At 41.1% G+C, this 20922-nt stretch overlaps 1 protein-coding gene across 1 annotated transcript in view; it reads left to right on the top strand.

Moving 5' to 3' along the window:
- The window catches only part of ACBD6 (acyl-CoA binding domain containing 6), a 151446-nt gene that overhangs the window by 44923 nt on the left and 85601 nt on the right, over nt 1-20922 (top strand). Inside the window, exon 5 of the mRNA XM_040984347.1 lies at nt 12797-12902. Coding sequence (XP_040840281.1) covers nt 12797-12902 — 106 coding nt within the window. The remainder of the gene's footprint in view (nt 1-12796; nt 12903-20922) is intronic.

Here is a 20922-nt window from a genome sequence, read left to right as displayed (position 1 = left end):
TTCTAGAACTCCCATAATTCTTATGTTGAGTCTTTTTATCGTGTCTTTTAATTCCTGGATACTTTTTAGCTTGGCCTACCTCTGCTTCCAGCTTTTTGTTTGTTTCCCCCTGGTGACAGGAACTATCTTCCAATTCTGATATTCTTTCTTCTGTTTCATTTATTCTGTTTTTTAGACTCTCCACTGTACTTTTAATTTGCTCCACTGCACTCTTTTTTTCTATATTCACAAACTCCAATATAAACATTTATTCATAAACAATCTTGATCCATATTACTTTTGAAAATAATGTCACTACTAAAAAAAGTTTGCTTTAAAACCTTTTCAGATTTTCTTGTTTAATGCTGTCACCTTTCAGACTGAATCAAATTATCAAGACATAATTTGTTACCTCCATGCCATTTAAATTTTAAGTAACATTTTCAAGGGAAATACCTTGGAATTTTCTTCTCTAGTGGAGACTAAACAGATTTTAAATGATTTAAGTTTTAAATCATAAAGCTTTGCATTAGTGATATGGATAGTGATATTTTTTAGAATTTTTTTAAAATAATCTTACTTAGTTGATTTGGGTACAAAGGGTCAAGGGTTACAGGATGAAAGTGGGTAATACCATTCCACTGCATTCGTAACTTCTGAAATGTCAGCTTTCATTTGATTCATTTCCTGTGTAACAAATTCTTTAAATTCTTTGAACTCTTGTATTATTTGTTTCTCATTGTTGGTCAGAAGAATTATAATAAGTTTTCTGAGTTCTGTGTCCCCCATTTTTTCAATATCTTCCTCAGTTAACTCTGAGGGTGATAGAGGCTTTTGTTCCTTTACCAGAGAGTCTTCGGTAATGTTCATTGTGCCTCTGTCTCTTCTTTTAACTTTTGACATTACAATCATGTTTGGTGTATTTTTCTCTTTAGTGCAGTTTTCTAAGATGTATTACCTATAGGTCTCCAAGTCAATTTTTATGTTCAATGAGTGTCCTGGGTTAGGAAGACACCAATGTCCCAGATAACTAGTATATCAATGGCACTGATCTTGTCTAAACACACAAGATGGTGCCCAATGGAGGACTGCTGGAGAGCTGGGACTGTTGTCTTTCTGACCCAGGACCACACAGATCCTGCAGGACGTGAAGCTGGCCTCCCCGTGAAATCATCCCGATGTGACTAGCTGGAAACATGCCCACTCCTGCGTTTGATCCCTGTGCTGTTAGCTCCGACCTGCCACCAGGCTGCCCCGTGGAGTCCACAGCTCCCTTTCCATTCATTGCTGAGCCAAAGTATTCAGTAGAATTGGCCAGTCCCAGCCTGCTTTCACCTCCTGAGCTCCCTGTGTAAACCCAAGCTCCCACCTGGCTGCCACAAAGGCAGATCTGTGGCCACCTCTGGATCCCTGGTTGTCACTGGAGTCCGGATCACAGCTCACTAGTGGCTGGTGGGTTTTCTGTTCCCTGTTACACCACTCTGCCATCGTTGCCTCTTTCCTGTGTCCAGGGGTTCTCCAGGTACCTCCCCGATGACTTCCTGACCCCTATCTGTTTCTGTGATCTGCTCTCTGTTCTTACCCTAATGATTCTCTGTCATCTCAAACATGTCTGCACCCTTTGCCAGAACCCGTACACATTTTAAGGAAGCTTATTTCAGAAAACGTTTTCAGAATTTAGCTCTTTCCTCAACCTTTACATAATCAAAAAGAGCTTGGGGTGGGATTGGGGGGTCCTAAATTTGCATATTCTGTCCTTAAGAGTTTTTAAAAAAATAGCATCTTAGAACCTTGACCCTATTCCTCAAAGTATATTACATATTCAAATCAGATCAGATCATGAAAACTCGAGTCATTTTTCTAGATAGTCACATTTCTTATTTTTCCTTTTTTTTTTTTGCTTAAATGCATTTTATTTTTAGACAAACTGCGTGATAATGGTTTTTCCTTAAAATCTGCCTCCACAACAAGTAAATCACAATCAGTGTATGAAGAACCCAAGATAGCATCAGTCCTGTCTCTTGCAAGTCCTGGTATGGTGTGAATGACAAGCAGCAGGCAGCTGTGTGAGCAGGGATAGGTCCAAAGTCATTGCCGACTTTGTTACTTAGGAAAAAAATGATTGCTAAGTATTTTCCATTTCAACATTCCTTTGTCTCATTTTTTTATTAATGCTTTTGTTATGACATTTATCACTCTGGGTTATAATTTTTAAACAGTTCATCTGTTACACTAAACTTTTTGTATTTGAGGGTAAAGATGACGTATTACATGTATGTTCTTAGCACCTGAGGAAGTTCCTGGCACCTGATGGTTGTCTAGTGAAGGTGTCCTGAACTTGGCAGACAACGTGCCATTTCCCTCAGGGATCTGAGTGTCCTGGCAGTTGCTTAAGAGTCATCTAGTGGTCCTGCCTTCAAACTGTCTCCTAGATACCTGAACAGTATTCTTAATTCAGATACTGAACTTAACATGTTTTTTTAAATCATTGGTAAGAAACACAAAACAACAATTATACAGGGATATTTTAATCTGATGTCCAGTTACTTTTCCCCATGGAATAATCTGTTCCTGCCCCAAAAGGGTTTTGGTGCAGCTGCTTTAAGTCTTCCCTGGGGGGGTGGGTCAGGCCATAGCGTCCGCTCCTAACTCAGGGATAAATCGTCCTGGCTGTCACATTTGGCACATTAAAGTCCTACTCTTCACTCATTTCTAATTAAATGTTTTCATGTGGATTTCACGTGCTAGAGCACAGCTTTTGAATGTCTCCAAAGTCATACACGCCGTGTACATTCGCAGGTCAACTCTTGCATCTAGGACCTCCTTCCTGAAGTGTCTTGGCTATAAGCCCTTAAACCTGTGCAAGAAGGCATTGCGTTCAGATCAGAGTACACATGAAAGTGTTGTTTGTTTTCTTAAAATAATGCTTGAAAGGATCGATGACAAGTAGACATTTGGGCACTGTTCGCTACTCGCTGCTTCATTGATTGCAAAACAGGCTTCTCACGTTCACATCCCTGATGGGTCTTACCATGTGCAATATCTTAGTTCATCGATGACACCGTTTTCCTTAATGACATTTAAGTAATGGTGTTCTTAAAACCAGTGGTGTTCTAAGTAGGTTCGAAATACAGAGTGCCCAATGGAAGAATGAAGGACTGGACTGTTTCCTGGATATTAGGGTACAGTCCTTACACTCACAGGGCTGTTATTCTCTCATCTGCAGATGCCTTCAGACAGTTCCAAGAATGACCACTTAGTTTTTGCCTTTCCTGTTATGTATTTATAATATTTGTTTGTTTGCCACATACCTGTGTTCAGACTGGAACGTGCAGTATACTTAGTTCTGGGACCAGAAAATCCTTAAAGCACTCCAACTGAAAATCTCACTTCTGAGGCAGGCATGGGGCCTAGTGCTTACGGCACGGGTTGGGAGGCCCACGTCACTAGCTGGGGCACCTACGTCCCGAATGCGAGTAGCTGAATACCTTTATGGGAGACTTGATTGCAGTCCCAGCTGCCAGCTCTTACTGGCACCATTACAGACACCTGGGGCCTCAGCCAGTGGCTAGGAGCTCTCTAACTCTGCATCTGAAGTAAATAAATAAGTGATTTTAAAAAGTCATGTGTTGGGCCTGGCGTGGTAGCCTAGTAACTAAAGTCCTTGCTGTGCACACGCTGGGATCCCCTATGGGTGCTGGTTTGTATCCCCGTGACTCTGTTTCCCATCCAGCTCCCTGCTTGTGGCCTGAGAAAGCAGTAGAGGATGGCTCAAAGCCTTGGGACCCTGCACCTGTGTGGGAGACCTGGAACAAGTTCCTGGCTCCTGGCTTCAGATGCTCAGCTCCGCCCCACTCATTGTAGCCATTTAGGAAGCAAACCAGAGGATGAAAGAGTTTGCTCTGTCTCTCTTCTCTGTATATCTGATTTTCAATAAAACTAAATCTGTAACAAAAAAGATTTCAAGACCAATTCATGTGTTATTCATATTAATAAATGTCCGTTCAAAGAAAATAACTTTTCATATTTTTCTCACATTCTTTCAAGCAAGAATTGTCAAAGGAAATAAAATACTTTTATGATAAGATACAGCAGATAATTACTTATACTAGGAAAGTTATTTAACATGATTTCTGGAGATACCAATTACCAGAAATACATCTTCACCTTTTGAAACCAGCTTAACACCAAACAGAGTACTGGAAAATTCTATGCTTTATGTCTTTAGGAAAAAATGTAGTCCAGACCTGATCAATCCCTGAAAAATCAGTGGCCACATGTGAAAAATCTAGACTCCCTTTGCTAAAAGGCTTTATGGAGTTGAGTTCTCTCACCCATTAAGGTAAGTCTAAAATCAATGAAACAATTAATCCAAAAGAAGCATCAGCAGGGTATTGATGAATGAAAGTCTAGAGTCCCTAATTTTACCAGTGAAGCACATTTTTTAAACCACGAAGTGGAAAAAAGACTTAATTTCAAACTTTATATAGATATTCACTCTATAAATATAGGAACAGTTGTCAAATTCCGTTTCATTAATTAGAAATTACAGTGACTCCTGAAACGTTTTAGGAGCCAGTTTAGCACAGTTGTTAAAGACAGAGTTACCGACCATGTCACCTTGAGGAAATACTCTATCAATGTTAATTTCTTTACCTGTAAAGCAGGAATAGAATATTAATAACATATACATTTAATAATGTCATTCTGAATAGGAAATGAAATAACTATTTTCACTCGTATAGAATAAGTGATCGATTAGTATTAGCTATCATTATTTTAAGTTAGCATGTGCTGTAAGCACAAATGGAGTGTGGTGGAATCATTTCTCATACCCTTACATTAAGAGTGTCAGTCCGTCTAGCCAGTATTATTTAGACCTTCAAGTAAATAAAAAACTGAAATGGTTGGAGCTAAGTGATCAGAGTGAAGGGAACGCAGGCATTAGAGGAGGTGTGGCAGGCCTTGTTCACGTTATACCCAGAGCCGTGTGGATCTGTGCACACATACACACACCAAACGGTAAGCAAGTCCAAGTGCCAAGCGTTCTGTAAGGGAAGAGAGAACAAAGCAGGGGAGAAAAAGAAGAGAGGATGGTGATTTTGCTGCCAATTGGCTCCTTGTTCAGAAAGGGTTGTTGATGTGCAAACAGGTGGATGTGCTTCTCTGCTTGGTTGGCATCGGGACCCTGAACACACGCGAGCTAGATGAAGCACATTAGGAAAGGGTGAAGATGAGAGCCAGGAGACTCTTACAACAGTTACTGTTTATGTCAAGACCTGCTTGTCCCAGAGGACCCATTTTCACATAATCTATAATTATCTCTTCGCTTTAATCGCCTTGTCATTCCTGGGGCTCTCCTGGGCACTGCAAGAGGAAAAGCTCATTAAGTAAACCTTTTCTCCTCTCTCCAGCCACCCATGGCTTTTAATTGCTTGGTGTGTTATTATCTAGGAGTGCAACTGGGATCATTTTCATAAGAAAGAGAGGTAGAGGGGAGGAAGGGAGCCCTGAGTCCCTGAGGTATGCACCACAGACAAACCTTTGCTTTCTCAATTATTTATGCCAGCTGAGGTTTTACAGGCTGAATAAATCCATAACTCAAGTTCATTCGGAGCAGTCTGATTCTCCAGGGGGAGTTGCCCACTTGCCCATACACACTGTGCACTCCTCAAGGAATAACCAGAATGTAACAAGACATATGTCATCCAATTTATCCCCATCACCAAAGTGGTAACACAGTGTTGATCATAAGCCACCCAGTGAAACAGGGAAGGATGATACGCCATCATACAGACAGGACAGACGGAGGAAGCCTTTGGTGCTAAAGAGAGGGGTGCCATCAAGTCAGCGTGTCTCGGAACGACTTCAGCCACTTAAAAGCATAAAAGTCCGATATTCAATTTTTATAATACTCTAGGCATCAAAACACTCTTAAAGCTTTGGAGCCTTTAACTATTTCAAAGTAGAAGACTGTTAAACTACTATATGGAACTTTAGACCATCTGATTTTGTAAAAATCACTTAGAATAAAGGCGCATAAGCTATAACTTTTTGTCTTCCAACCACACTTCAGGTGTTTTCAGTACCACTTCCATTCGGGTTCATGTTTCTGCCCATTTTCTGCCACTTTCATTCGGGTTCATATTTTTATCCAGAATACGAAATTACAGCTTAAGACAATCACTGTCATCCTGATTTTTCTGCTTATATTGTTCCATTTGATAATCAGGACTAGAGCACAGCAGCCGATGGAAAGATATTTTTTAAGAGATTTTCAAAGTCCATTTCTGTTTAAAAACTAAGACTTCGTGATGGTGAGAGCATCTCTTTGAGACTCTGCAGGCTTTTGTGTTTGACCACAAGCAGTGACCTTTGGCATTTTCTGCCAAAACACTTCATCTGTCTCACAGAACAACTAATCAATTCCAGAGCCCATCAATCATTTCAGTTGTATACTAGTCTGGTCTTGCTTAGAGAAGGTCCAGATGGCTGCTTGTGTACGTGGAATTAATAAAATTCTGATAGATTACAAGCATCAAACCACAAAATATAGCTGGGGAGGCCAAGTGTTATTGCAGGATGAGCTAGGTCCTGCACACTCTTTGTTTATGGTATTCTTAATCCTTGCCGTTGTTTCTCAGTTCCAGTTCAAGCATTCTGAAGTCTGCAGAAGCATTTTCTGACACGTAGCAATACGTGTTGTCGTGCAGAACAACCGACTCTTTGTAAAGCTGTACACTTACAAAGTTCTTTTTCTACGCATCTGCAGTCTAAATGACTTGAAACTAGAGGCACCAGCCGTGAGGTTTGAGCTGCCTGGTTCTGTGGTTCTGACACAGCTGGGATAGTAGGGGCTTGCTTCCTTGTTGTCTTATTTCCTTTTGCAATGTACACAGTGACTTCCACCTGTAATATCACTCTTTGCTCAGCGGGGACTCCTGTCAGGGAGTTCTGGCCGAGGCGTAGGTGACGTACACCTCTGTGTGTGTCGGATACTGTTGTAGGTTTCCCGTGTGTATCCGCGTTTTGCAGCGAAGGAACTTGGCCAAGCTCACACTGTTAATGTGTGGTGTGACCGGCCTTGTATACCGGCAGTCTTCCTCTGTAATTCTTTGTATTTAGATTCACACTGTTATATTACAGAACAGTTACCTAGTTTCAGAATGAGAAAATGTCTGATGCTCGTGGTCTTTGGCAGAGGATATGTAAAATTAGTTTTAAAGTTGCTGCTGACAATACCATCATTAATTAAGTAAAAAAAATAAAGGTGGGGCTGGGTGTTTCAGGGGATCCATTCTGTGAGAAAATAGTAATTTTTAACCCAGGTGGTTTCCTCCCCTCCCCCCAGCTCCATATTACTGGGATATAATAAATTTTCACAAAAGGAAAAAAATTCCTACAAAGACTTGTAGTGTTTTTGCTTTGTTTTGTTATTTTATTAAAAAAAAAAAAAAGACAAAACAATCTGTCTCGAAGGCCTGTTTTGAGTGCCACAGTGTTTTTGTTTGGTTTGGTTTTTCGCATTTGTAAAACTTAAGAAAGATCAGGGGAATAACTAATTGCATTTATTTGATTAGGTGTAGGTTTCATGCTGTGGCAGCTTTCCTGGCTAACGTGTTGCAGATGCCGAGTGAAGAGCCCATCCTAGTGTTAATAGAAAAGTGCTTGAGCCAAGGGCCCCAGGACCAGTTCTGAGTTACTGTTCCAAATAACCTGCCTAGATTTCTCTGTTCTGATTAAAAAAAAAACCCTAGGCTTTCCTTTGTGTCCACACGTGCCCAGCCTGTGCATGTCTCAGATCCTTTAGCAATTCTTTTTTTCTTTTTTAAGGCTTATTTATTTTTATTGGAAAGACAGAGTTACAGAGAGAAGGCAAGACAGAAAGAAAGATCTTCCATCCACTGGTTCATTCCCCAAGTGGCTACAACAGCTGGAGCTGAGGCAATCTGAAGCCAGGAGCTTCTTCCAGGCCTCCCCCACAGGTGCAGGGTCCCAAGGCTTTGGACCCCCTTGACTGCTGTCCCAGGCCACAAGCAGGGAGCTGGATGGGAAGTGGGGCTGCCAGGACATGGATCTGTGCCCGAATGGTATCCTGGCACTTGGGGGTAGAGGAATAGCGAATTGAGCTAACATGCCACCCCTGCAATTCTTTTCTTTATTCCCAAATGAAAATTCTTGAAACTAGAATTCATCCTTGCTGACACTCAGGAGTTCATCCCTGACTGAAGGTAAAATTATGGTTAACATCACTTTAAGAGCAACTTTCTCACAAAAATAAAATACCAGATTCTATTCTTACCAGAGTAAAGGGTGAAAGGGCAAGAATTGTGGCACAGTGAATTAAGTTAGAGTTTGCGATGCTTCCATCCATACCCAAGCATTTGGCATCAGCTCTGACCTCCGCTTCCTATCCAGCGTCCTGCTAATGTGTCTGGGAGCCAGCAGATGGTGACCCAAGGACTTGAGTCACGGCCGACCAGCTTGAGTTCCTTGCTGCAAAGGTTGGCCTGACTCAACCCAGACTGTTATCAGCATTTGAGGAGAAAACCAGTGGATGACAGATCTCTATTTGCTTATCTGCCTTTCAGATAGGTAGTTTTATTTTTGTTTTATTTTTGTTTTAATTGTATTCATTTTACTTGAAAGGCAGAGTTGAGGAGATGGAGATCTTCCATTCATTGAATCACTCCCCAAATGGCTGCAACTGCCGAGGCTAGGCCAGGCTAAAGCCAGGATCTTCACTGGGGTCTCAATGTTAGCACTGCACCAGTGGCTTAACGCACTGTGTCACATGCCTACCCCTCACTCTGTTTTGTCTGAAAGATTTGTTTATTTTTTGCTTGACATTAGAGTAGCTAAGAGAAGAGACAGATCTTCCATCTGCTGTCCACTCCTCAAATGGGCTCAACAGCCAGAGCTGGACTGATTCAAAGCTGGGAGCCAGAAGCTTCTTCTGGGTTTCCCAAGGCTTTGGACCATCCTGCGCTGCTTTGCCAGGCCGTTAACAGCGTAGGATTCGAAGTGGAACAGCTGGGTATTGAACCAGTGCCCATTTGAGATGCTGATGCTGCAGGTGGGATTAGCCTATACACCACTACACCTGTTCCAGATCTGATAAAATTGCTTTAAAAAGTTCATGACCACCTGAATGGTTAGAAGTTTTACATTATTCTTTTTTGTTTTACTTCTGATTTGTTTTATTTTAGAATAATATGTCTCTCCATAGTCTCATGCATAATTCTCTGCAACACAAATATTTATCGGTGCCAATGGCTGTTTGGGGAGTGAACCAGAAGATGAAAGATCCCTCTCTGTCTTTCTTTCTTTCTGTAACCTTGCCTTTAAATGAAATAAATCCTTTCAAAATAAGTCTTTTAAAAAATATGTATGTACTTGAAAGCTTATAAAATTTATATTCTTTATTAAAGTTATCTTTACAAATTCTATTTCTAGTAGCTGATCAAAGCAGCATACAGTGTAATTTTTGTTAAATAATTACTAAACATAAGTCAAATGCTTATTGGAAACATGTCACTTAAGATAGATGGGGCTTTTAAGGCTAGTTTAACAGATGAATATGATTTTGACTAGAGTAAGAGTTTACTGTGAAGTCTTTGTTCGTGTATTTATTCCGCCTGCCTGCTACCCTCAGTCACGGGAGGCTCCTCACCACCAGCTTGTCACCACACTGGTGACCGGATGGAAGGGAGCCAGATTTAAGTATCAACTCTGTTTCCATGAGGATGTGTTCTTATGTTTTCTTCTATTTTAAAAGAGTTTCTAGGGGTGGACATTGTGGCACGATGGCTGAATCTGCCATAAGTAAGAACAGCATCCTAAGTGGCCACCAGTTTGAGTCCTGGCTGCTCCACTTCTCCTCTAGCTTCCTGGGAAAGCAGCAGAGGATGACCCAAGTCCTTGGGCCTCTGCACCATGCCGGGGATCCAGATGAAACTCTTGGCTTTGGCCTGGCCCAGGCTTGGCTATTGTAGATTTTTGGGGAGTGAAGCAGTGATTAGACATCTGTCCCTCTCTCTCTCTCCTTCTCTCTCTGTAACTCTGCCTTTCAAAACAGCTTCTCAAAAATGTTTTTAAGAAAGTGTTTTTACCTTTGAGTACATAAATTTGTTTTCTATCAAATTCAGAAAATTGTGTAATAATCCAAAGAGACACTTGTGCTAGGAATAACATGGAGCATCCTTAAGGACATCGTGAATGTAACTCATACTCATCCTTACAGACTGCGGTGGGATCGGTTGTGGACTTTGAACAGAGAGAGGGAGATAAGGAACTAAGAATCATAGGAGAGAAAGTGAAGAGATGTGGAACAGCGCTAGCATTTATTAAGGCTTTGCTACTTCTCCTACTGAGTAGATTCACTGCTACCTGTTATTTAACTTAAGGTCAGTGTGGATGTAAGGGAAATGTTGCCTTTAGAAAACTGCATTGTGCTCTTATACCGAAATGCTGAGAGTTTAATTTGTACTTACTGGTGAACAAAGATGTGAGTTGTACACCAGACATTTCTCCATTATGGCCACTAGATGGTGACATTGTATAAAGACAGCTTGGTTGCTGGCTGCTGAAATGGTTGAAAATTTGGTAGGGGGACTAAATACTTACGCATAGCAAACTAAAGCTTAATTCACTCAGCTTTATCATATTTGCAGTGCTTTTACTAAGCTTACTTTTTGTTAACTGAATTGTGTACTCTACTCTGAAATAGTTAACATCTCCCTGTCTGACATAGTGTTGATATTTAGATAAACTACATTTGATAAATAGATGAATAGATAAATGCACCCTACTCTCCAAGAAATTGACATACCAACACAAAAACAATTAATGGAGATAATGCAACCAAACAGCATTAAAATTCCATTAAGAAAAATGAAAATGTAAGTGTGTCTATACAGCGTTTATGCTTTTCTTGCTAATGAGGTGAGCATGCCGGTGCCCTTGACAGTTGGGTTCAGCAGTAGGGAGCACTCCGAAGAGCCTCTCGACAACACGGAACCTGTACGTTCCGGAGCACGAGGGGCTTCCCACTCCTCACTGCCCATCCCTGTTGCTGTAAAATTCACAACCATTGGCAAATAGCGAGTTTTCCCGTGTGACTTAGTTACATAATTCTTTCTCTCACAGTTGAGCTAGCTGCCTCTCTGCAGGTGCCTCTTGAAGCAGAACTGACTGAAGGCGATGGGTTTCTGTTGAACTGAGTACACTCGCTCACATAATCAGAGTCAGGAGCTTCTTCCATGTCTCCCACACGGGTGTAGGGTCCCAAGGTCTTGGGTATCTCGACTGCTTTCCCAGGCCACAGGCAGGGAGCTGGATGGGAAGTGGCGGCCCCCAGAATATGAACCGGCATATGCAATGCAAGAGCTTTAGCCACTAGGCTACTGCACTGTGCCCAGAGAGATAATTCTATATGTGACTTTAGAGCATTTGTAGACCTCATGTTGAGAAATGTGCAGCATGCGCTTCTCAACTGTGTACTCGTAGTCAGTTGATCTGAGTGAGTTCTAGCTCTTACTCCGCCTTGATAAGTGTGCCATCAGACAGGTGCTTGTGGTGTCTCTCCTGGCCTGTTTCTTCAGATGTGAAGTGTAAATGTTGGGTTAAATGCTAATGAACTAGTCAGAGTTGTGTACTGAGCATAATGTGGGTATGTAGTATTCTTCCCAGCTTTTGTTCCCTGTGTTTGATTTCTGTCCTAATAATTTCTGAGATTTTTCAGATTTATTTATTTTTATTGCAAAGGCAAATTGACAGAAAGACGGAGAGACAGAAAGAAAGCTCTTCCATCAACTGGTTCACTCCCCAAGTGGCCACAACAGCCAGAACTGAGCTGATCCAAAGTCAGGAGCTTTTTCTGGGTCTCCCACATGGGTGCAGGGTCCCAAGACCTTGGGTCATCTACTGCTTTCCCAGACCACAAGCAGGGAGTTGGATGGGAAATGGATCAGCCAAGATATGAACAGGTGCCCATATAGAATCCCAGTACCTGGAGGTGGAGGATTAGCCCATCAAGCCATCACTCCAGGCCCTGTATCTACTTTTTCTGTAATTATGACTTGTTTTAAGAAAGTTACTTTATGTATACTTACTTTTTAAACCTGAGTGACAGTAGCATCATTTATTACCATATAAGGCAAGTAGTGAGCTATTTCTTGGAATTTTTGCTTATTTGTTTGTTTGGTAATTTATTTGGAAGAGACATAAGTTGCATCCACTGTACACTGTGCCAGATACCCAGAGCAGCCAGGACTGGGCCAGACCGAAGCCAGGAGCCAGAGATCGTATGGGTCTGCCGCACGGGTGACATGAGCCCACAACTCAAGTATGATCAGGAAGCAGGAATGAGGCACTTCAGTGTGAGACTTGGGCATCCCAGTCCAGACTGTCACTGCTGTGCCAAACGCCCGCTCCTGGTTTTTTGATAAATTCTCTACAATATAGTAAACAAAGTTTTCAAAACTGCCATCTTACTGCAGTGGCGTAATTGGAAATTCTTAATTAGAACAAGTATGTGCCTGTCAGTGCACTAAAGTGAAAGAAGAGATATTGAGAAACTGTGTAACTTGCAAAATCGATGTAGTGTTTCCCCTATAATTGTCGTTGCTAGGAACTGCAGTCTTCTGGAGGTTGGATGTTATGTCTATTGGAAATTCTTTATTCTTCATGTAGAAAATGATTCATAGGCACAGAGTCATTCACTGTGTGTGTCAGCAATAAACTAGTGTTGTCAGTATGTAACTCTTACGTATTATCCAGTTTTTTTACAAAAAGCTTTCTTTCCCTCTCTGATTAGGGAAGAAGACAAAAACATATTTGATTACTGCAGGGAAAACAACATTGACCATATAACCAAAGCCATCAAATCGAAAAACGTGGATGTGAACATGAAAGATGAAGAGGTACGGAGATCCTGGCCTACTCGGTGTTCTTGTTTCATTCTTCTTCCCCCGTGCCTTTTCCTGCGTGGCAGGTCTGTGTTCTACAAGAACACACCAGACTAGCTGCGTGAGATGGTGCTGCTCAGTTAAGGTATTTGCTGTGTCCATAACATAGCCCTGTGCAGGTGGCAGAAGATACTGTCTGAAACGTGCAGCAAGTAATTCCACGTGTTGATGTTAAAGGGAGAGACTGTCTAAACCAGGAGGCGGTTCAAAACCTCATTTGTAAGTATCTTTAGTGCCTTCTGTCAGAATGCCTTACAAGTATATGCTCTTTCTTTTCTCAATAAATATACGTCTATGAAGCAATAGAAGATTTTTGGTGTGTTCAGTAAATCCACTGCTGACCCATAGTTTAAAGGCATTCATTTGTAAGTTATTTCGTAAAATATATTGCTTCTTCATTTATTTGTTATGTGAATAAAACAATTCACACATTAAGTGTAAACTCTTCATGAATTATATTTGTTGGTAAAGGGAAAAATTTATTAAGTCACTGTCATTTTTCTCCTTGGTGATGCTGTGAGAATTTCTGGAATGGCTTGGAGGTGGTCATTGTTAAGGGACATGCAGTGATCGTAGGTAATGTGCTGAGCCGGCAGTTAGAGCTGCCTGTGGGCATTAGACCTTACTGTTACCTCACTTATTTAAAAGGATTGATTTATTTCACTTGAAAGTCAAAATTACAGAGAGAGAGAGAGAGACGGAGAAATCTTCATCTGCTGGTTTAATCTCCAAATAGTTCCAACAGCTAGAGCTGATCTGGTCTGAAGCCAGGAGCCAGGAGCTTCTTCCAGGTCTCCCACACAGGTGCAGGGCCAGGCCATCCTCTGCTGCTTTCCCAGGCCATTAACAGTGAGCTGGATCAGAAGTGGTGGAGCTGGGGCACAAACTGGAGCCCATGTAGGATGCCAGCACCACAGGTGGAAGGTTAGTCTGTATGTCACACTACACCAGCCCCTATTGTCTTACTTTTAGGCCACATCTTTCCTGTACTTGTTACCAATGGCATCTGGAATTGAAAATGTAAAACTGTGATGCTTCTATAAAGGAAAGGCAGTAGTAATGTTTGTTCTGCACTAAGTAATGAAACAAACAGAGCAAAGAAAGATGGGGACGAAGCCAAATTGTAAAAAAAAAATATATATATATATATATATATATATATATGGGAGAGTCTAACTCCAGTTAGTTTTATTTATTTATTTATTTATTTATTTATTTATTTATTGCCTTTTAAAATCAGAATGCATTTTTAAATATTTATTTACTTGAAGAGTTATAGAGCAAGAGAGGGAGAGATAGGAATTATTATTATTATTATTTGAAAGGCAGATTTTGCAGAAAGAGCAAAGGAGAGATAAAAGATCTTCCATCCACTAGCTCCTTCCCCAGATGGCTGCAGTGGCTGGAGATTCTCTGGTCAGGAAGCAGGAGCCAGTAGCTTCTTCTGCTCTTCCACATGGGTTCTGGGCCTGAGGACTTGGCCATCCTCTGCTTTCCCAGGCACGTGTAAGCACAGAGCTGGATCGGAAGTGGAGCAGCCAGGACTCCAGTGCTCGTGTGAGCTGCCGGTGCCATGGGCTGCAGCTTTACTTACTGTGCCGCAGAATACATTGCTTCCTTTGATATTATTGTTACTTTTTGTTTTTCTAATTGTAAATCAGAGTTTCCATAAAACTGATATATGGAAATAGTTTTCTTTTTCTTTCTTGCTTTCTCAGCTGGCGTTTATTTTCTGCTAACTGTATGCCTGCAGTGTAAGTTTTGTCTCTTTGCCTTTGGGAGGTATCTCTTTTGGGCCATCTTCTCCTCCGGTGTAAGTTGGTTGCCTCTCTCGGGGAGGCTGGCTCTGTGCAGCAGAGGGAGCTCGTGGACGGCGGAACCTGAGCCTGTGCTCGGGAATTCCACTGGTGCATCCCGAGTGCTTTGTTTACCTGCGTGTCTTCGGGGACCTGAAGTCAGCCTTGCTCTGCATTTTGAAGCATGTGCAAGAGAACCAGCACCATTTCAGGACCGCTGGCCCTGTGTCCAGCCGCACCGTTTGGCCTGCACACACCCACCGGCTGTATGCTTGTAACAGCACACATCGCTAGTTTAGTGTGACGCACTTCAGACACTGCTGGCTTTCAGATACGCATATCTTGATGCTCTCGGAGGTTTCAGGTGCTCTTGATGTAATCATGACGATTTGAGCCTCTCAGCCTGCATGACTTTGTGAGGTGAAATAGTGAGCCATTTTCACCTAAAGAGATGATGGATCTTACGACAAGAACAAAGACCCTCCCGCTCCACATCCTTCTCATGTTTGATTCCGGCTCCCTGTGGCTAGCACTTTCAGTTCTCTGTTGTTTCTCTCGCAGTTTACAAGCGTGATTGTACATAACACACTTTGGTTTCTTGATTTCTCATCTTTGACAGTGATTTCCTTCTATTTTGTATTAGGATTTAGCTTTTTTACTTGGCTTCCCCTCTTCCTCTGACCCTGCTAATATTGTTATATCACAGCTTCTAATTTCAACTTTCTGATTGCATCTTTACTTAATATTTGTTTTGACTACATGCATTTTGCTTAATAAGCAAACCTGCTGCTGCATCAACAACCCCCCAAATTTCAGTGCTGCTCCACAACTAATGGCTGTTGTTCATGCCACTGTGTCATCGGAGGGATAACAATATCGCACTTAGATATTCTGGTACACTCTGGCTTGCTTGCCCGGTGCTGGTCTTTGTGATGTTTCCAGAGAGCTTGGGATGAGCAGAGAGGCTCCATGGAGTCCTGCTAGCCGTGTTTGGGCTCGGCTTATCTTGCTTATACCTGTGTTCCTGTTCTGAGATGCAACCTTGGTGAGCCAAAGACAGACAGACACACACGCCGTCCTTTTTGCTTGGATGTGGCATTTGTCACATTTTCTCTTGCTGAGGCGAAGGCCAAATCATTGTGTAGGAAATTATACCCTGACGAGAGGCAAGCAAAGCGAAGATGGAAGGGGAATGAGTAAATATGTGGTTATGAAAAATACCTTCTGCACTGCATGACACACACAATATTATGCTCTTCGGTTTTTCATTTTCTTTTTTTTTTTTAAGATTTTGAAAAATTTTTATTTGAAATGCAGATTTATCCAGAGAGGAGGAGAGAGAGGAAGGGAAAATCTTTGACCTTCTGTTTCACTCTCTAGATGGGCCAGTTTCAACTAGGAACCTGGCACTTCTTCCAGGTCTCCCAGAAGGGTGCAGCGATCCTAGCACCTGGGCCGTCTTTATTGTGTTCTCAGGCCCATTTGCAGAGCAGCCAGAACCAGGGCCCACATGGGACACTGGCACTGCAGGTAGAGGCCTAACCTGCTGTACCTTGGCTCCAACCTCTGCTTTTCCATTTCCTTAGTCTTTGTTCAGTTATTCGTTGTATGACTCTTCTCAGTTCTCAGTGTAGTTAAACACATGAGGTAATTAATCCCATGTTTTTCTTAGCGTATCCCTTCTGGAAGACTCTTCATCATCCACTCTCATGTGGATTGCTTGGGTCTAGCCCCGATGCACAGATGTTGCCCTGAGATTTCTCTCTGTACCACCTAGAAAGGAGCTGCCCCTCTCACCTGGCTTCAGCATCTTCTGGGTTCCATGTCTTCAGCCATTCACTCTACTCATCTGCTAAGCTTCCCTGTTTTGTTTTGTTTGTTTTTGCAAGTGAAAGTATAATAACTCTTCACTCAAAGCAAAGCAGTAGGAAAACACTGCTCCAAGGAGGAACAGGGACGTGCAAAGCCTGACGAGGTAATGGCTTTAGGGGAAACGGCTGGGGCTTTGTAAAATTTTTTCTAATATATTGACATGTTTTTTTCTGACTTGAATCATTTTATTTTAATTTTTATTTTGATGATCTTTACATAATTGATTAGGGGTCATAGGGTCAAGAGCTGCAGGAAAGTGGGTAAGACCATTGTTTCCACATTCTCTTCTTTTCCTTCCTGTATCTGGGGAAGGGGAGAGACAAAGGGAGAAGCCACACCCATCCAACCATTCCAGGTCCCCAATGTGGGGCATGCTTTGAGGGCACTGCTCAGGTGGTTTCGATAGTTCAACAGTTCTGAATTACTGTCAGTCTCACCATTCCAACCACGGTGAAATCTCTTCAGAATCCACTGGCTGGCATAGTCCACCTTAGCGTCTCCACTTGTCCAGATTTTCACTGCCAACACTTGACTGAGGTAGTTGATCAGTTTGTTCTGTCCTTTCTTGTGGTACCAGGTGTCCTCTGCAGGCTCCAAAGTACTACCATATCCTCCATGTGCACCTGCATATGCTGTCCACTGCTCCATCTGAGCCACTGAGGAGGCTCAGCTTTGACATATGCACTCCACTGTCAGACCATGGAATCTGCAATTCTCTTCATGATTTGGGTTCTGAGTCCAGCAATTCCATTGGAGGGATTCCCATAGAAATTTTATCTGAAGTGATCCCAGACCTGATTGCTGGATGTGCTTTTCAGTATAGGAGCCAGCATAGTCCATCGCCCCAATCAGCATATGCTGATTGTTGCAATTGCTGGGTGAGAACTGCCTCCAATCCTGTCTTCTACACAAACCAGTGGGTGTTGGAGCCCATCCCAATCCTGCCCACTACACACTTGGTCATTTAAACCATTGGGAGCTGCAGCCTAGTTGAGGCGACTCCCAATAACCCTCACCAGGCCCACCCCCTGCCCTGGTTCCTGTGCTTGCCACTATGTACAGCAGACTGGTCCAGTCTGTCCCATATCCCATTCATCTCTCATACATGTCAATGGGCATTGAAGCATAGTTCATCCTAACCAGCCCCACTATACAGCTGACACACATGCTGGTGGGTGCTGTTCTGTCTAGCTCCTGTCCTGCCCCAGTCTTGGTTCTCATGCTTACTAGATGGAGTGGCAACCCATAAGGGAGGTGTCCACTGTTTCCCTACCGGACCCTCTCCCACTCCCGGATCATGCACTCTGCAGGTGATTCTGCAGCTTGGCTTGGCAAGCTTCCCTGTTTTGACATAGTATCTCTAATAACTTTCTCCCCTACACTATGATTTCCCTCTCTCAATGGGGCATTTCCCACTACCAGTCCTGGAAAGGGGAAATGCTTTGATATCTTTTTCTCACGTGCTCATTTGACTTCATAGGTAGAAATGATGCAGAGCTGCACCGTGTGACTTCAGCGCTTAGTCCTGTCACTTCCCCAGTGCAGGTCTTCGAGCAGCTTACTGCATGTCTCACTTTCCTGGTGTATAAAGTGGAAAAATAATAATACTTCCTTCAGAATGGTTCTGAGGACCAGACAGAATGCTGTCTATAAAACACGTGAATAGTACCTGACAGCACACATAGTAAACACCCAGTACATTTGAGCTGCTTTGATTATTCTTGGTAATGTAAATGAGCAGTGATATAATCTAAAGAAAAAAATGCAAGAATAAAAGCCACTTCACGAGGGGACTGTACTCTCAGTGGAGAGTATTATGTTTGTACAATGTCATCTCTTAATATTTCTACGTTTCAAATAACAAATGAAACTTTGTATAATGTTTGCAATAATTGAGAGTCTTTCAGCTTACTACTGTATTTAAGGTGGATATTGCCCTCATTTTACCAGCAAGATGCTGGCATTCAGAGGCATTTACATACAGCTGCTTGGTAGAATCGGGTCTGGCAAAGTATTATTTTCAGCACCAGACCTGAGAGGGATAAACAGCTGTCAGTAGCCTTGCTTGTGTTACACTGTGATTCATAGCATATTTTTTATGTAGTTCTGAAAGTCGTGTCCACATGTGAACTCCACCAAGGTCATTAGTGGACAGCCTTGATAAGCATTGGAAGATGTGCCTAGAACAGAGATAGCACATCCTTGTGCGTGACAGTGAAAGGAAAGCTCGCAGAGTGCATTGCAGCTATAACATGGTTCCGTGGATGTAGTGCTTTTCCCCAGCTCTCCAGTTTGTTACCCATGCAGCCAACTTTACCCCAAGCCCGCCAGAACAGTGTTTCCTTGAACAGATGAAGGGCTTACACATTCATAGACTGAGACGGCAGGAATTCAGTTGGGTTCTCTCATTACTCCAAGCAGATTTCTGCCTTCTCAGCCATGACAACTCAGGCTGGGCTTTGAATACTGATGGCAAGCCCTTTTATTATTAATCAGGGAATTGTATGAATTAATTTAAGAACATAAGGGAAATGGAAGCTGAAAATCAGAATCAAAACTTAACATCCTAAGATAGAAAAATGGTATGGCTTCCTGATATTTAAAGCTCGAGCAAAGAAAGCCTTATGATAGGACTTGACAATGGACTAAAAGTATATAACCACAAAATTAAGTTTCTACCTAAATACTTTCAACCCTTCATCAGTAAAAAGACATTTTCTTTTTATAATGATGTAACAATTATAGTTTTGAACGTATATCCAATTCTTTGTGTTTATCTAATTTTTGAGTTTGAGATACTTTTCCTGCTACTTACCAGAGATTTTTTTAGGATAATATGTTTTTGTTTGAAATGTTCATAGCAACTTCAATCCAGTTTTACTCTTGTCTTTACATGACTGAAAATTAAAATTTATCGGACTTGATTTCTCTAAGTACATAAGGAAATAAAACTGCAGTGATAAAGCTACATTTGCATTCTTACACATTAAAATAAATAATACATTATTAATCTATTATAAATTTGTAATTTAGAAACTATTATATTACATGAAATGAATAAATATATGTAATACTTTTTAAATAAAATATTTGCACTTTATAATGAAATTAAAATGCCAAAGTGTAGTTCCTCTGGAGTTCACCTAAATTGTAATTGCTAATAATATAAAGCGTTTATTTCTACATTCTGAAAATCACATGATTTTCTTTTAATGTAGCAGTTCTGCACATATTTCACATAATAAAAGTGTTGCAATTATGCTTTCTATTCTAGAAATTATTTACATATTAGATATTTCAGTGTCCATATCTGTATAGATATAGTGTTTACCTGTATCGACATGTTTAAATCACAAAATTTATTATATAGTTGTTACATTTTTCATAATTGCAAAATCAGAATCAAATTTAACATTGACAATTTAGATATTGTAGAAAATACTAAAAAGTGAGGATATTAAAGTCTTTTTTTAAGCAATTCAGTTTTATTTTTGAGCTATATTAGTACAATTTTTCACACATTAAAAATTTATAACTCTTCCAAGAATATCTCTTATTTAAGAGGGAGATTTTATATACATATATGATATATATAAAATATATTTAATATATAATTAATTATATATTTATGTAAACTTTTAAAACGTGTTTATAGTATGAGCAGACTATTTCTTACCAAATGTAAGGCACAGATTTTGGTTATGCAATTCTTATCGTAAATATTATTTTTCAGATCACTGCTTTGTATACTTGACACTAAATTCAACCTTACAGATAGTATTTAGTTCGTATTTTAAATATTTATAATTTTGTTTTATAACAAATATAGTAATATGTTACTTTGACAAAATAGATTGTTATTCCCAAGCAACCTTCACCAGCCCCCTGAATGCATTCATACCCAATTCAGCAGTTTTCCAAGACTTTTCATCTAATGTCAGTCCCAGCTTCCTTCGGCTGAGCTTCCTAGTTATTTCCTGTCCGTCCTTCTGAGGGCATCATCGTTACCATCTGCTAATTCTTTTAAATAACTGGGAGAGGTCACCTTTCTCTTGACTCCCTATTTCTTCTCCTTCATGCTTTGTCTGAAACGTGTGGTTCATGTCAGTTTACAGTTTGCATGGTTTTTTGCCTGGAGAAATGCAGTAAACTGATGAAAATGACAGCACTAAGTTAACAAAGATGAACATACTTTTATTTTAAGATTTGAGAAAAGATGAGAAAAATGCATCCTCCTAAGTGGCCTACATGACAGTGCAAATGTTTTTTGGGTTTTGTAGAAAAGTACAATACAAACCACAGGCAAC

The sequence above is a fragment of the Ochotona curzoniae genome, unplaced genomic scaffold (genome assembly GCF_017591425.1).
Source record: "Ochotona curzoniae isolate NIBS_2020 unplaced genomic scaffold, NIBS_Ocur_1.0 contig_4105, whole genome shotgun sequence".
In the NCBI taxonomy this organism is placed as follows: domain Eukaryota; kingdom Metazoa; phylum Chordata; class Mammalia; order Lagomorpha; family Ochotonidae; genus Ochotona; species Ochotona curzoniae.
This window is presented reverse-complemented; position numbering and strand designations above follow the sequence as displayed.